At 42.2% G+C, this 18,156-nt stretch overlaps 1 protein-coding gene across 1 annotated transcript; it reads right to left on the reverse strand.

Annotated features, from left to right (window-relative positions):
- Positions 1–1,072: 1,072 nt before the first annotated feature.
- si:dkey-12l12.1 lies at positions 1,073–8,794 on the reverse strand. Its single transcript, XM_034201086.1, has 6 exons — positions 8,400–8,794; positions 6,470–6,517; positions 5,457–5,567; positions 4,720–4,815; positions 1,611–1,691; positions 1,073–1,530 (listed from the first exon to the last, which is right to left on the reverse strand). The coding sequence occupies exons 1-6, from the start codon at positions 8,511–8,513 to the stop codon at positions 1,495–1,497; spliced, it is 486 nt and encodes a 161-aa protein (XP_034056977.1). The 5' UTR covers positions 8,514–8,794; the 3' UTR covers positions 1,073–1,494.
- Positions 8,795–18,156: the final 9,362 nt, after the last annotated feature.

Below are 18,156 nucleotides of genomic sequence, written 5' to 3' on the forward strand. Positions count from 1 at the left end.
TCTAAATAGGAATAATTGGTCCTCAACAGAGCTCTTTTTCGGAGAAATCAGAAAGGCATCCTGTGGTTGTTTGTCACCGATACAGTTTCCAACCAGCTAATCCAGGTCATCTGATGGCTGTGGCACAACCCGTCCATATTCTCCCAGAGCGAGCTGCTGAAGCGTGTTCAGCATCAATTATATGCTTCAGGGAAAATGTCAGGTTATAAATAACGTTTTGTTGGGTTATTTCTTCCCTCTGCTCTATGTTTGTCTCTGTAAAACCATAAAAATGGGACCTACGTCACGAGCTGTGGGCTTTGATCGGTAAATGAGCGGAAGATGACTCATCCCATTCATTTAGATTAGCTTACATTTATACTCCGGCTTTTTCATCATGCAGGATTTTCTGATGGCATCACTTTTTTGGGGGGGGGGGGGGGGGGGGGGTGTAATTTAGGTAGCTGCTTTTATTTTTAACCCAGCATACAATCATCACAGTGCAGCACAGTTTCTCTGAGAGGTGTTTTTGAAAAGATCTGCCCTGCTGTAAATAGGCAGACAGATGCAGAGCAGCCCACAAAGATTTCATTTTCTTCACATTTACGTCAGCGCCCTGCAGAAATACTCACTTCTGCTCCAGACCAAATTGCGTTTCCATTCCCGGCCAAATGAATAAAAAATGACACAAGATATTAAAATAGACAAAGTTGACTCCTGGAACAGATGGTCTGGACTACATTTAGATTGTATTCCCTCTCTCACATGGTATGTAAATGGATTAAGGGACCTTTACTGAAAATAAGTTCCTGCTAGTTTATCCTGCTGCCATTTCAGTGCCAACTATGCACCATACATGCGGATCCTGCCATGTGCAATTGGGGACTCAGTGGTGTTTCGATGCCATGAAATCAATTTTATGAATCAGCCGTAGACAGTTTTGCAGACTGGTGAGTGGGAAATGAAACGCATCATTCAGGGAAACACTGAGCTGCTGTTATACAACTCCTGAGCTCAGAACTATTAACCAACTGTATGGAGAAGGCTCCAGTGGAGCATAAAGTGCCTAATGTTTAAAGACTCAAACACCATATGTGTCTACTAAACTTTTATTGAAATTTGATACAACACAAGAAATCTTTCTGCAAAAATATACCCCCAATATCCATAAGGAATCTGTGATTAAATACAACAACACGGCACACTATAATATTAATATGGGATCATTTGTGGATTCATTTTAAAACATGCAGGAATATATTAGAAACTTATAATAGTAAATAAAGTATCCATTAGTGGCTGATAAGCTTTCAGGTGAAACAGTAATGATGGATGCACATATCACAATTAATCAAAGCAAGTTAGCACGGAAGATCTTATCTAAATGTCAGATTTTCACACCAGTCTTCAGATTTGGACTCATGCTTTTCAGAGACCTTTGTACTGTGCACACCCCTCGTCAGGCCACAATTAAAAAGAGCTTTTTATTTCCCAGCAGTCCTCTTCTGTATTCTCCTATTGGTCGGCCTGAACGTCAGCCTGTGGATCTCCCTGCAGAGCACACAGAACGTCATGTAAATATTCATCAGATATAGTCAGTTTGTGTGTTAAAGAATACACCCCACACTCACCAGGACAGAGAAGGCACCGGAGCGTCCTGAGTTCACCGTCTTCGGTGGATCGAGCTTCTCCTGTCGCCTCACTCTGATCACCTGGAAGAGAAATCACAAGAGTGATGCTTCTAAAAACTCACTTATATCAGCAACCTAAAAGAAAGGATAATGAACAATTTCAAGCGCAAAGCAGGAGGTGCATGTGAATGGTATACAACAGCTAAAATCTCACTGCCTGAAACGCCTCAATTGGACTCCTTTGTTTACTTGCATAACATAGTGACATCACTATTTAGTATTTACCAGTTGAGCTCCTATTGGCTAGCGCAACATTGTACGTGATAGGCTAAGGGGCGGACATCTTTTAAAGTGGTTGACCAATCACAACACGAGGCCGGCCAGCTAACCCGATCAGAGCAGGACTGGGCTCTGGTTCAGACAGAGGGATGAAAGAGAGGCTGCCAGCAACAGGCAGTATGAGAACAATAAAGAGCTTTTTGAACAGTATCATATGTACTACTATACACTGACATCCGAGAGGACCTTAGTAGAGACACTACATACTGATATACACCTGAACATCAGCAGGAGGAGAGACTCTTTAAAGTAGAGACACTACCATACTGATATACCACCTGAACATCAGCAGGAGAGGCACTCTTTAAAGTGTAGAGACACACACTACTGATATTACACCTGACATCAGTCAGGAGAGGACTCTTGTAAAGTAGAGGACACGACTACATGCTGATATACACCTGACATCAGCAGGAGAGGACTCTTTAAAGTAGAGGACACTACATACTGATATACACCTGAACATCAGCAGGAGAGGACTCTTTAAAGTAGAGACACTACATACTGATATACACCTGAACATCAGCAGGAGAGGAATCTTTAAAGTAGAGACTCTACATACTGATATACACCTGACATCAGCAGGACGAGGACTCTTTAAAGTAGAGACACTACATACTGATATACACCTGAACATCAGCAGGAGAGGACTCTTTAAAGTAGAGACCACTACATACTGATATACACCTGAACATCAGGCAGGAGAGGACTCTTTTAAAGTAGAGACACTACATACTGATATACACATGAACATCAGCAGGAGAGGACTCTTTAAAGTAGAGACACTACATACTGATATACACCTGAAACATCAGCAGGAGAGGACTTTAAAGTAGAGACACTACATACTGATATACACCTGAACTATCCGCAGGAGAGGACTCTTTAAAGTAGAGACACTAATACTGATATACACCTGAACATCAGCAGGAGAGGACTCTTTAAGTAAGAGCACACTACATTCCTGATATACACTGCTGCAACATCAGCTGAGAGAGAGGACTCTTTAAGTCGAAACTGATGTACACCTGAACATCAGCAGGATATGAACTCTTTAAGTAGAACATACTGATATACACCTGACATCGATCAGGAGAGGACTCTTTAAAGTAGAGACACTACATACTGATATACACCTGAACTCAGGCAGGAGAGGACTCTTTAAAGTAGAGACACTACATACTGATATACACCGAACATCAGCAGGAGAGGACTCTTTAAAGTAGAGACATCTACATACTGATATACACCTGAACATCAGCAGGAGAGGACTCTTAAAGTAGAGACACTACATACTGATATACACCTGAACATCAGCAGGAGAGGACTCTTTAAAGTAGAGGACATACATACTGATATACACCTGAACAATCAAGCAGGAGAGGACTCTTTAAAGTAGAGACACTACATACTGATATACACCTGAACATCAGCAGGACGAGGACTCTTTAAAGTAGAGACACTACATACTGATACACCTGAACATCAGCAGGAGAGGACTCTTTAAAGTAGAGACACTACATACTGATATACACCTGACATCGGCAGGAGAGGACTCTTTAAAGTAGAGAAAACTACATACTGATATACACCTGAACATCAGCAGGAGAGGACTCTTTAAAGTAGAGACACTACATACTGATATACACCTGAACATCAGCAGGAGAGGACTCTTTAAAGTAGAGACACTACATACTGATATACACCTGAAAGATCAGCAGGAGAGGACTCTTTAAAGTAGAGACACTACATACTGATATACACCTGAACATCAGCAGGAGAGCACTCTTTAAAGTAGAGACACTACCATACTGAATACACCTGAACATCCAGCAAGCAGAGGACTCTTTAAAGTAGAGACACTACATACTGATATACACCTGAACATCAGCAGGAGAGGACTCTTTTAAAGTAGAGGACACTACATACTGATATACACCTGAAAGATCAGCAGGAGGAGGACTCTTTAAAGTAGAGGACACTACATACTGATATACACCTGAACATCAGCAGGAGAGGACTCTTTAAGTAGAGGACACTACATACTGATATACACCTGAACATCAGCAGGAGAGGAGACTCTTTAAAGTAGAGACACTACATACTGATATACACCTGAACATCAGCAGGAGAGGACTCTTTAAAGTAGAGACACTACATACTGATATACACCTGAACATCAGCAGGAGAGGACTCTTTAAAGTAGAGACACTACATACTGATATACACCTGAACATCAGCAGGAGAGGACTCTTTAAAGTAGAGACACTACATACTGATATACACCTGAACATCAGCAGGAGAGGACTCTTTAAAGTAGAGACATTACATACTGATATACACCCTGAACATCAGCAGGAGAGGACTCTTTAAAGTAGAGACACTACATACTGATATACACCTGAACATCAGCAGGAGAGGACTCTTTAAAGTAGAGACACTACATACTGATATACACCTGGACATCAGCAGGAGAGGACTCTTTAAAGTAGAGACACTACATACTGATATACACCTGGAACATCAGCAGGAGAGGACTCTTTAAAGTAGAGACATTACATACTGATATACACCTGATTAGCAGATTAATATGTGCTCTTTTAAGGGATGTTTGAGGCCTAATGTCTGAATGGCATCAAAGAGCCGTTTCAATGGGCAGTTTATAGCGTAGAGTAAAGCGAAGTGATCAATTGAAGGGAGGAAGTCGTCCTCACATCAGGCCTCGCTGCCCAGCTGTTGCTCTGCTCGGGGTGTTGCCATGGAGACTCACCTGTAGGGGGACTCTCTTGTCGTTGCTAAGGAGAGAGTAGGTGCCGGCGCGAGATTTACGCGGTTTCTTCTTCAAGTGCCGTCTGGACCTATCAGCCTGAGGAGCACAGACACAGGGATTAGTGTGCGCTGATACTTCCTGTACACAGTGTGCTTTCTCTCTCTGAACACACTCGAGTCGAGGAGAATTAGGAAAACACAGGATTCCCAGAACATTTAGTTGAGCTTATTGTCATTATGCCCCTCAGATACTCTTATTTCAAGCACAAGGCAGAGATAAATGCAGTTGTTCTGTCTTGGGCTGATCTTACTCTCAAAAATAAAATGGTAGTTTTAGTTTGTTGATGTGATTGTGTACACTATGGTACATATACGCGTAGGGGGGGCGTGCCTCTGCAGGATCCCTATGTCCTCAAATGGCATATTTTGCATATTCAAATCAACTCATTTTTCTTTGGATATGGGCTGTTTGTTAACACTGGGCAGTTTTTGTATTTATTTCCTTCAAAACGGTTTGTTCCGGCAAGAGCAGTGACCCTGAATATGCCCCCGCACGTCCCTGCCTTATATGGTCATTTTTTACGATTCAGTGAACAAATCACGTGGTGTCTGTGGATCATTTTAAGTCTTCCAGCAGATTCAGATGATTCAGTATGACTAAAACTTCACCAGCAACCTGTAAACCGTCCCCCCTCCCCCTCACCGTGACTCCTGTGTGACTAACAGGCCGTGGTTTACCTGGATGAGAGTGTTCGGGAAGCCTTTGGCGGTGACGGCCCCCGGCAGGCTGTTGTGGCTCATGTGGCTGGGACCCCTCCTCTCCAACTGTCTCCTACGTCTGAACAAAACCTGCAGGGGTGAGACAGTCACAACCACATACACAACCACAGAGCAAATCAACTCTCTCCACTGAGTGCTCCTCTCACCCCGTCCCTCTTTATTGAGAGTCTAACTCCAGCTTCAAGGGGAGGAAACTGTAAGTCATTATGGTCAGTGGCTGCTGCATTTCTCATTGATCTGCACATAAACGCAGCTCTGCTATTGATCCACTTGTTTTCCTAATAAATGGACTGTCACTTTTTCGAAAAACAACAAGTTTCAGTTTGCCTATTAGAACTTTTTGGTATATAATAATGTTACCTCTGGGCTCTATCGATGCTTATTCCCCCTCCAAAGCATATACAATAAAACGTTTGTTTCAAGTATTGGATAATAACTTACTCTTTTTCCATTCAGTTATAACAAAGACTCACTGCAGCACAATAGCTGTACAGTTTGGAGTTGAGGGGTAATTGTAATATGCACATGTTGTCCTGGGGATGCACACATTGCTAGTGTTTGCAAGGGACTTCAGTAACTTTAATTGTCTGTTTTTGTAGGCATAACTGCAACGCTTCTATGGTCTCTCTGCCAGATAGCTGCAGTTTTTTCTGGAAGGATTAGTTTCTATATTGTACAGTACGTTTTTGTATTAGTTTCTAACCAGGAAACATTATTTTTTGTTTAAATGTGCTGTAATGATGGCTTTATTTATTCAAAAACCCAACACAACCAACACCCTTTTTCAATTCCCCTCTGTTATTTGTTTCAATTTCTAGCACCATGATGTGATGTATCCTCTTATATCTGCTGTGTCGTCCACTAGACTCCTTTAGAGTACAACCTGCTCTAAACAGGATCCCTTTTACATCGAGACTAAAGTATTCAAACTAAATTAATAATCGAGTACTACAGTAGTGAGTGATACGTACCAGTCCTTCAGGTAAGGGTAGCACACTTTGCTGCGTCTGGTCCTCATACTGAAAAGAAGAGAATCAGAGTCAACACTTATGCTGATGATATCGCAGTGTAATTCAATGCATACAGACACTAGCTACTAACTGAAAAGATGGAATTTGCAATGTTAAAAATATATGAATATGTGACCATTAAGTACTCAGATTCTGCACATTTGTTAAGTTTATTTAGTGTGTGTAAATATTCCACTGACCCAGACAAATACATCTCAAAATATCCCAATTTATGTCCATAATTGGCAACACAAACAATCCTTCACCACCTGAGCCGCTAGCTTTGTAAAAGAGCGCCATTTTTCTCACGAGCCAATCAGATCTGACCGGGCTTTTGGGGGTTCTTAAAGAGACAGGCACTAAAATAATGCGATTCAGTCAGAAGGAGAATACAGGTATATTCTGATGGACAGTAGGGGTAAAGTAATGGATTTGTATAACATTAAAGCATGTAAACACGATCTAGTAAAAACCTAAAATACATAAAAGTATGACGCTGAAAATGAGAATAACATGTCCCCTTGAAGCTAAATGTAGCATCCATCAAATCCTGCCACAATCCATCTGGCTTTCTGCTGTTCTGTGTTGACGAGCCTCGTAAATTACTCACTTAATGTTTTCCACTCTGTTATAAATAAGTTACCTTAGTGGGAAACTTGTGTAAATAAACCAAATGAAGCGTCTGAAAAAGATGCAGCATCGGGTATTAGTTAGATGCCACCACATTTAAAGCTCATGCTGTAATTACACAAATAACCGCTGCAGAAAAACACATATGTGGCACAAAGTCCCTCACATGGAAGAATGAAAACTCTCCCATGCGTGGGTGCAAATCCTCCTCTCGCCTCCTCACAGCTGCCGAAGCCGTTGTCCAGATGAGGGCGATTACTTTGGACAGAACATGAGGACCGTCCTCAGAAAAATGCTCACCGCAGGTTTAAAGTATAACAGCCGCAGCCACATGAGAAGACAACGAGTGGAGCAGGAGGTTTTGTTCCACAGCGAGGTATATTTCTGTCGTGGTGGAAATACGGCTGTAAAAACCATTACAATGAGACTTTGTTTTGTTAGAAAATAAATGATACGTCTGCACAGGTCAGGATTAGACTGTACACGTCTACTGCCACCCTGACACATGCTTGACCACGATTAACGTCACAGACTGGACTCACATTCCTGCTGATACTGACCTGAACAAGCACTGACCCACTGTGTCTGAGGAACAACTAATAAACCAAAACTCTATTTGGCATTTAAACCTAAAGTAAAGTATCCAAAATCCCCCTTTTTTTGTTCAATTTCATTTCTTTTCAGTTCAGTTTTCTTCCAGTTTGTCTTTTTACTTATTCAGTAAACAATTCTGTATATTTGACATTGGTATTAGGGGAAACAAGTGTACAAAGTGTCAACTAAAAAAAAGTAATATTCCCTTCATGAATTCCTGATTGTGTATCCTGAGTAATTGTCCTTATTACAGTCAATCACATGGAGGAATTGTTGGTTAAAGAAGCAGATTTTTAAGCTTTAAATCAACTGAGACAAAAGAGATAGAAATGCCAAAACTATTTTGCAACTTCACTTTTATTTCCTTCATTAAAATCACTTCTCTTTGAATGATAATCAAACAGACTTATCGTTTCATTACAGATGCAGCTCCACGTTTCACAAAGTGCTCTGCTGATCCCCGCTGGACAAAACGCTGATAATCCAGATTATTTTCACTTTCATTTGAGACAAAGGTTGCTTATTATGTCCAACAAACAACATTTCTCCAACAAGCTGCACTTACCCCTGCAGAGTCACAGCAGCACACATAATGACGGACACTTAATGAACACCTTTGGCTACCACTGTCCTTCTGTAACTATCACATCCACCAGGAGCCTCTCACCTGAGCGTCTGCGGTGTGTTTGCTCACACTCAGCTCTCCCTGAGCGGCTGAGCATTCGAGGGCGTGTGACAGCAGACTGGCCTGCAGGCGGAGCAGCCAGATAGTAAACCCCATGATCCAGGCAGCGATCCTCGAGTGTTCGCAGCGCCTGTCAGCTCCCTGCTTTATACTCTCGGTCGCTGTGCTAATGGGGAACAGATGCAGGGGAACGGGAGGCCATGCCAGCTTCACGCAGACAAACAGCCGACCACAAGCCTTCGCTCCACGCCAGCCAGCGGCCTGCGGTCCTGCAGAAACATGTCAGACATGTACAGGGGCCTCCCCCTTTAAAAAACTCCCCCCTACCCAACTAACTCAAAGAGGAGGACATTTTCCACTTAGGCTTGCAGTGTAGCTCCTGCCAAAGTGTGTGTAAACTCCAGAGAGGGGATACTTGTGTTGTCAAACCCTCTGTACACCACGAATGAAAAATTGGTGGTTAGGTTCTTGTAATGTCTCGAAGAAATGCGGCATTATGCAGGGAATTAGTCTGCTGCCTCGCTGCGGATGAGTCTCTTTCCTTTCTGAATGTATACGTACAGCAGCTACAGTGGTGCTCTGATCCAAACACTTCAATAAGGCTTTCTGAATGACTGTAATTACTCCTCAGCAGGCTTTCTCAGTGAAACACACAGCCGCTTTCAACACTGTCAATCCATCTCGCAGATTTCTGTTGACTGAATGCTGGCAAGGGATTGTCAGATGTGGATACAAAGCTTTATGACTCTATTAGAGAAACTACTCATCATTTCAGAAGGCAAAACCCTGAAATATAAACTTCACTTTCTCTTTAAGTTGCGCACATTATCTGGAGTTCCTGTTGAGCTGGTTTACTGTACCTCAGTGGGAGATTATATGGCCTTTTAAAACAGCACATAAAGCAGGAACCTCCTGATGGGGCATGTTGCAGATGAATAGGCACCCTGTTTCAAGGTGAATTACAGGGTGGAAACAGTGAGTGGGAGGACAGAATCTAGTCTAATGTCTCAGGCTCAGGCCTCAGGCTGCGGGTCACAGAGGATCGTCTCCTGGTGGAAACATGCACTGCTGTGGAAATTGTGGAAATTAAATACGTTTAATTTCCTGTCCAAGACAAGCCCCTGCACCACTTCCCTGTCCTGCAGCAAGCTAGTGAAGGATGAGGCTTCTTACTCAACAGCACTTGAGAAATCTTGTAAAAGCCCCGGTAAAGTCTCTGACAATTTCCCAGTGAGTCACAGCGTGAGTGTGGACAATGAAGGATGGTTATTCATCTCCACGCAGCTCCCAATCTCACCTCCTGTTTTTCTTGTGATGCATGCTAGACGCTGTGTATGAGCTGCTGAAATCTTCTCCCTGGAGCTACCTCTGACTAGACAGCAGCGAGCTCATGGTGGGAAGTGATGGAGGCGATGTTTAGTCAGGAGGAGACAGTGAAGAATGACTTTAGAACGGCAAACACTGCTGTACTTGGTCGATAATCAGAAATGTCTACGAGCAGAGTTGGGTTAGATTTGAAACACAAGGTAATACTTTTGGATTACCTTCAAGGGGCCATATTGAATTTGTATTCTGTTGTGATGAGTCAACTGCTTACAGATGTCCCGTCCCTTAGCCTTACAATGTGTTTGAGCTCTTGCCAATAGAAGCGTGGGTGTGACAAAGTGATGTCACTATGTTTAGGAAGTAAATAAAGTAGTCTAACGCAGCGTCCACACGGCGACGTGCGTTGAAGCTTGCTGGTGGGCGTGTCTGAAACTCGACCAACAACCAATCACATGAATCTCCCGCCCCGGACACACAAGCACGTGGTTTGATTGGCTAGAGCTTGTACTGGCATATGATTTGATTGGCTGACGCTTCCGTCGAAGCTTCAAAAGTTGAACATTGCTCAACTTTTGAAGCGAGCAAAGCGAAGCGATGCTCTCACAATGCAGTTCGGCAAAGCATGACGTCACCCCATTCAAAGTGAATGGGCAGAAGCGTTGAAGCTTCATCGCACGCCGCCATGTGGACGGGCCGTAATGGAGGCTCCCTCTGGAGGAAACACAGGTATTTCAGCCTTTGCAGACCATTGACATGCACTACAGAAAAGGGAAAACCCCAAAAAGCACAATAGGGCCCTTTTAAGAAATCTGGTGACTTGAAAGAAATAACTCACTTTATCTATATTTTAAATACAAAATCCAAAGTCTAATCAAGTCAACCCTTGACAATATAGCCATAATCTAATTGCACATTTTCCTAATGTAATCTACGTTGATTATAGTTGCTTATAATTTGTTATCTGATCATTCCTGCGAGCCAACCCTGACTCTACGAGTGGAAAAACATGTCTGACATTTCACTGGATTTACTGCCCAAGCTATATGTTTTAGTGTCAGTCCTCTGAAGAACCCCAGTCCGTGCTGTGGTTTAGGAAAACATCAGATGACTTCTTGTAAGACATGTTGAAATCCTGTAACCAAGGTTACAAGTTTGCATTAAAGTCTCACAAACCGCTGTGTGAAGAGGCAGTAATCACAGTGAGGCAGAGTTATTTCATACCCCAACATCCCTGCTATTCACTCCACACTTTCAAGTTTAAAGTCACTTTTTTTAATGCATGTCAGGGAGTTCACTGTTTTCAAATTTCTATGCAGAGCCACTCTCAGTATTCGTGCCTCTCTCCATACCAGGAAGTGCCAATCATCAGCGGCCCTGCTTTGAGCGCCTGTCAATGTGTCGCAGGGTGAATCTGACCTTGTGGGGAAACCAAACAACTGTCTGCTCTGACCAGAGAGGAGAAGACAGGTCATTTGTGTCACATAAATACTTATAGAAATGTGTTTGTGTCTGCGTGACAGATGAGAGAAAACAGGAAATGTGACAACATCTGGATTAGCAGACATGACTCACAGAGTAATGGATGTGTTGGATTATGTAATTGAAACATTAACTCTCTTACAGCCCCATTTCTTAAAGGGTTGGTTCACCCAAATTACAGAGAGGCCTCCTCATACTTCTGGTATCCATGCATGCAGATAGTTTGAGTCACATACAGTGGAATAATACTGAGCCATATATGAGTTTTTCGTCAATTAGCGCAACCACGGGGGAATTTGTGTCTTTCTATTCACTTTGAGTCATGCCGCCTCTAGAATTAGTTTTGCATTCAGTTTGAACACACGGTAAGAAACCAATCTAAAAAACAAACAAGAAAATCAATCTTTGATTTGGAGAAAGCCATGTGTTCTCACCCATAAAAAAGGATTACATTGGGTCTCAGCGCAGGGCTTTATAGAGCACTCATGCTGTAAATAGAAAGCTAGCCTTTTATAGCTCTACATCAGTGGTGGAGTAAAATGAAGAACATTGTACTGTATTGTAAAGTTTTGAGGTACTTTTTATTTTATACTATAACATTTTATACTACACAGAGGTGTCAAACTCAAATTCATTGCGGGCCACATTAGCATTATGGTTGCACTCAAAGGGCCGGTTGTAACTATATAAATATATAATATATACAAAATAATGTATTATATTACATTATTGCCTCTGAATTGGAATATTATCGGATAGGGTAATAACTCAGTAATTAACTACGTCTGAAAGCAGAAGTCCAGGGCAAATAATTCTCTCTTCAGTGCGCATGTCACAGTGCACGATGCATTGTGGGACATGTCGTCTGTAAAGTGGCATGTAACCGTATAATAACGTATTATATTCTTTGCAAGCTCTTGCGGGGCCACATCAAATGAAGTCGCGGGCCGGATTTGGCCCCCGGGCCTTGAGTTTGACACCCCTGTTCTACTACTTTAGAAGCTGATATTGTACTCCACTAGATCTGACAGCTTTAGTTACTTTCCAGACTCACATCATTATCTAAAACACAATATAACTCAACATATGGACATACTTATATGTTGAAATATCCAGCAGCAGTATATAAAGTCTTTCAGATTAGTTTAAGCAAAACCAGCTGTGATTTACACACTAATGCACCAATTAACGTGATACAGGAATGTATACATATGATTATGAAAGGGGCCATTACGTTTAATGAGTGATTTCACTTTTGGTACTTAAAGAGGACATATTAAGCTCATTTATTTTCAAGTAAACAAAGGAGTCCAATGGAGTCGTTTCAGGCAGGGGGGAGTGTGGGAGAGAGCCTTTAAATAGAGTTTGATGCTAATACTTGTGTACTTTTACTACAGTAAGATTTTGAATACTTGTAACAGGGTATTTTTACAATTTAGTATCCAATCTGAGTACTGTTTCCACCTCTGATCTACATATGTATTTTGCATCTGAACTCTAAAACAATTGAGAAGGGCATCGCAGAGCGCAGACCTCCGGCGAGGATTGCTTTCAGATGAAATGAACCAATGACAGTCAATTAGCCTCGTTGTGCATCAAGGTGAAATTTGTCATATTGAGACATCCATTTGGCAATCTGAACTCAGTCATGCTCCAAATAGCACTCCCAATCATGCCTCTGGGTTATTATTGTATGCAAATGTGTGTGTGTGTTTGGCAGCCTGTGAAGAGTAAGGTGAGAGAGTGTATACTTCATATAATGACTTCTAGCTAAGAAATGACTTAGTTAAATAGTTAGTTTATATTACAAATCAATACTCCTCCCCAGCACATTGGTCTCTTCTTCTTCGTGCAGATGCTTTGCTAACAGCTCTGAAAGGTGTGAGAAAAGCAGCGATGCTTTCAGTCCTCTCATGTGGAAACAGCGGAGAGAGCCAAGGACGAGGCAGAGGAAAACGGCTCAGCAATTTGTGATCTTGTCATTGAACACAGAGGTATTATTGTCTGGCCTCTTACGTTTCACTTTCTGTTAATGTGTCCTTGAGTGTTTGAGCGTTAGCACACTCAAAGTGAATCTTAAATATATCATCAGATACTAACAGTGTTTGCCTTTAATCTTATTTCTAGAGGCTAACACAGAGCCTCCATTTCCCCACACCAGAAAACATGAAATATGGCTTTAAATGCTGTCTTTTAGATTAATCTTGTTACCATAACTAATCAATTCAGACATCAAAGCTTGCAGGAAGAGAACAAATGTAGCCTGTAGATAATCAATTGATTCATCTGTCACTGTGGCTGCGGGCTTCCAGTCAGCTTTATGTGCTCCGCAGCAGTAGCCCCCGCTACGAGGCTCCGGCGACTTAGGAGCGTGCTCAAAGTTCTGGGCTATATATACAAATCGCTGGCCCCCGATTGTGTCTCTTCTCTCTTGGATTCATTTTGGCCCTTGGACAAATGTAGTTGGTGATCCCAAGTTATAAGACCTTATTGAACAACTAAACAAATGACACTGATCTAACTTGTAATTATCAAAAATGTAGTAAAACACAGAAATAGATACTTTTTTGCACTTTTTTTTTGCCTATCTCTGAATGTTGGGTTCTACTGCTCTGCAGAAGTGATGAAAAGCATACAGAACATAAAGAAAATGAGCAAAAGGAAATGTGTAAACGGAAGTAAATCAATGGCTCTCCACAGGTGTTAGGGGATGTTGATTACGAAGCTGTGAAAGATTATTTTTAAAAGATACCTGCATGATCAAACTACAAGTTATTTGTTTTCAGAAGCAATGCTAAAGCGCTCATTGAACCTTTGTCTGGTTCTGATCAGCGCTCTCTTCTGTTGATCATGTCAGATGCTTTACGGGTCGTGCCCTCTCACCATTTCCCATTCATCCCATCCTCTCTCTGCACCGTTACCATGGCAGCAAGGAGTCTGATTCAAACAATGCCACCGAGGGTTGAAGGCTTCAGACGAGAGGAGAGAGAAGCGAGTGCATCTGACGCCGCTGCTGACACACAGGCATGATAATAGGGAAGTATATATCTTTATAGGAGGCTGTGGCTCAGTGGATAATGTGCTGGACTTCGAATCAGGGGATAGCAAGTTCGAGTCCCACTGCAGTCAGCATGTCGTTGTGTCCCTGGGCAAGACACTTCACCTCAAATGTTCTCCTGTGGGGATTGTCCACAGTACTGCATGTATGTAAGTCGCTTTGGATAAAAGCGTCTAACATATAATGTAATGTATATTGGGATCCATAAAGAAGCATTTTGTTCTCTGGATGTGTTGCCGATAGCACCTGACATCTGTGGGATGAATTCAAACTAAAATGATAATCTGACCGGATAAAAAAGCCCTTTTTAGAGGTCTTTTTGATCTGCATCACATGTGAGATGTCTGTCTGCTGATTGAGAGGACTTTGTCTTTTCTCGGCTACTTTGTCCGCATACTAAAATCTTCAGAGTCCTTGATAATCAGAAACAACTCTCTCCCAAGAATTTCAAAGTGGTAAAAATCATTAAAAGAGTCTCTTGTTATCCAAAAAGCTAAATCTGTGTCAGAGAAGTTAGAGAAACACTCTCATTGTTGTATCTTCTGGTATGTGCTGTGGCTTAACATGATGAGACCTTTGAGACTGAACTGAAATGGTAAATTCGAGCAGGTCCCTTCCTACTCATATCTATCTGATGAGAACATTCTAAAATATGCTAAAAGCAGAATTGATAATTCTCTAATGGCCTATCAATACACTTTCACATTGCATACAGTCATTTGTTGATTATAAAAAACATTGATTAGTGCAGCTTCAATCTGCTGCATCATCAAACTGGTGCTAGCTAATGGATTTATGCACACGATGTCTGAGTAGAAGACATCATTTATTCATCCTCAGATACCCCGGTGCACTCGTCTGCTCCTGAGAGGATCACTGTTTGTGTTTTGTGTTTCCAAGAATGGCTGAATCTGGGTGGCTAGCAGCAAAAACACCTCTTCTGTAAACAGCTGTGGCTAAACTTGGCTGAAGAAACCTTTGGCAAGCAAACCGGGAAATGGAGCGGCTGGCAAATGGACTCTCACTCATTCACATTTGTGAAAATAAACACAGGGAAGGAGGGAGGGGAGGTTAGCAGGCTTCTGTGCTGTGTGACTAATATAGCCTGGAAGGAGATTGACCAGACTGTCAATATGTTGTGGTTTCTAAACACTGGAGGGGAAAGGAATTAGTGATGGGCTACTGGAGGACAAAAAGTGACTTCTTCAAGTGTGACTGCCGATTTAGAAAAGCTTACCACGGTGCATAAAAACACAGTCAATGGGATCTGGACTGAACATATTCCTACTCTGAGAAGCTTTAAAGCCACAGGCCAGCGTTCCCTCAGGAATATGTGACCTCCTGTTGTCCTGACACTTTCCACAACCTGCATGTTCATGCATCGCTTTGTCGTTCAAATGAAAATCAGTCTTAATGAACATCTGCTCTGAAGGCATTTTGCAGCACCTGAGCAAACTGGCTCCATCCAGAACCACCTTCGGATTCGTGCGTAGCATAACGAGGAGCTAAAGTGGTTGTTTTCCATTACGAGTGCGATTTTCCGCAGCTCCTGCTTTCACTCATTACCCAACCCAGAGGACAATCGGCTCTTTTTATTAGCTGTAACAGGGAGGAAATGGCTTCATGACTCCTTTCCTCTGCTGCAGTCTTTTCCACCCCCGGGGATTTCTGAGAGAAAATGTGTCAAACGTAAAGCTGCTTTTGTTACTCTCTCCCTGTGAAATGACATGTGCTCCTTCCACGCTGTGGTTAACAGATGCGTGGAGTCACTCATTTTGTTTGTTTGTTTTTGGTGATGCTTTGTTTCCGACACTGGGATGGCCACTTATGGGCAATTAGTCGTGCTGAGTGGGCAGAGGCTGCACCTCCACCTCATCACTGACAAACATGGGCAATGTTGGTTTGAAAGGAATAAACTGAGCTGAACAAAGCATTAGCAGAGGGGAGGAATCTGTAGCTCATCTTGGCATTCATTCATAGACAGCAGAGGATTTAACTGGCACATTATTGTGGGATTAAAAGCAGGAGATTCAAAATCAATACTCTGACCCTGAGGTCTGTGCATCTCGGGCCTTTCATTATTCCATCGTAATTACCACAAATCATGTATTTTATGAATTGTTTTCCATTGATGAGAAAGAACTGAATATGCTTTATGGGCTTGTTCACATCTGATTTATAGCCATGTGGAGTTTACAGGTATTATCCTAGTCAAGAGTCTTTTCCTGCTGATGGATATTATGTCATCCGCGTTGAGAGACTTCAGATAACGGTACACTCATTTACGCACAATTAATCCTAACCCCTAACCCCTAAACCCTAACCCCTAACCCCTAACCCCTAACCCCTAACCCCTAACCCCTAACCCCTAGTTCATTTATATTGTATTTTTTCAAAGGTCATGTAAAATGTAAACAATGCTCCAGCTGTTTTGACAATGACATAATTATAATTTTCATGTGTGCAAAGGATTATTTAGTGTGTGTGTGTGTGTGTGTGTGTGTGTGTGTGTGTGTGTGTGTGTGTGTGTGTGTGTGTGTGTGGCTGTGTGTGTGTGTGTGTGTGTGTGTGTGTGTGTGTGTGTGTGTGTGTGTGTGTGTGTGTGTGTGTGTGTGTGTGTGTGTGTGTGTGTGTGTGTGTGTGTGTGTTGTGTGTGTGTCTCAGGGCACATCATGGATCACTGATGGTGACTGAATGCTGAGTGTCGCAGGTGCAAAGCCTTTTTTCTTCTCAGTGCATGACACACCTGCTGCTCCCCGAACACAGAGACGTCAGCGTGACTTTATTACAGGAATATCATCTCTGTGCAAACTCAGGAACACACTGGGTCTCAAATACACTTGCAACACAGGAAGAAGAAGCTAATATTTAGGTATTATCCTACAAATAACCACCAAATCAGTATAATTTTATTTTTCTACAAAAACAATGGTAGAGTACGTGTTATAACGTGGATGGTATACAGTCACACATTTTTAATATCAAGCCCAAAATGTGCCTCAACAACCCCCACGGTGTTATAGGATCTGGGATGTTTTTGTCAATATAACGAAACCATGGTTTTTATCTATAAATGCATCAGTTAGGACAATATTTCACAGAGCACACCGTCTAATTTTGGAGGACCCCTGGTGGCAGAGCGTTGCTTATAATAATAATAATAATAATTCCTTACATTTATTATGCTTGTCATTACCTCGTCCAGTAGTATTTTCTGCCTCTATGAGATTACAGGAATCACTCGTACAAGTTTCCCGGACAAAACATCCATCAATCATCTCTCACTGGCTGCTAACATGCGGTTATGATTCATTGGCCATTTTTTTCATTTCAAAGGCTGACATTAGATTGAGGGACGAGATCATATAGTGTGCCGGGAAAAGGCTGTGTGGCTATAATCTGCCTGCTAACACTACGAAAATACCACCGTTACCAGCATGTGACACGGACCACAATGCTTTGCTCTCCTTAGTCACTCTAAATATTTCAATTTAGCAATCATAACTCCCCCGGCAGGCTTTGAGGGTTCCCATGCTCGGAGAATCTATCACACACTGTCGACGCGTGTTAAGGCATGACCTGCTGATTGCATTTCACACCGATAACTGCATGAAAAGATATTCCCTCTGCCTCCACCTGGGAGCTGGATGGGATCATTAGAGTGAAAATACACATGCTCTCAGGTTACAATCCAAATCCCCCAGGCTGACATGTTAACATTGTATGAAGCCTTCTGGTTCAGAAATGGGAAACGTGTGACAGAAATGTTATTCTCCTCAGATCTGCAGATGTAAATGAACTGTCAGACCAGAAGTGACTCAGCAGCTTAAAGCATAAACATCATCATACTGCAGCATGAAGCCTTTAATGAGCTTT

The sequence above is a fragment of the Gymnodraco acuticeps genome, unplaced genomic scaffold, assembly GCF_902827175.1.
Source record: "Gymnodraco acuticeps unplaced genomic scaffold, fGymAcu1.1, whole genome shotgun sequence".
In the NCBI taxonomy this organism is placed as follows: Eukaryota; Metazoa; Chordata; class Actinopteri; order Perciformes; family Bathydraconidae; genus Gymnodraco; species Gymnodraco acuticeps.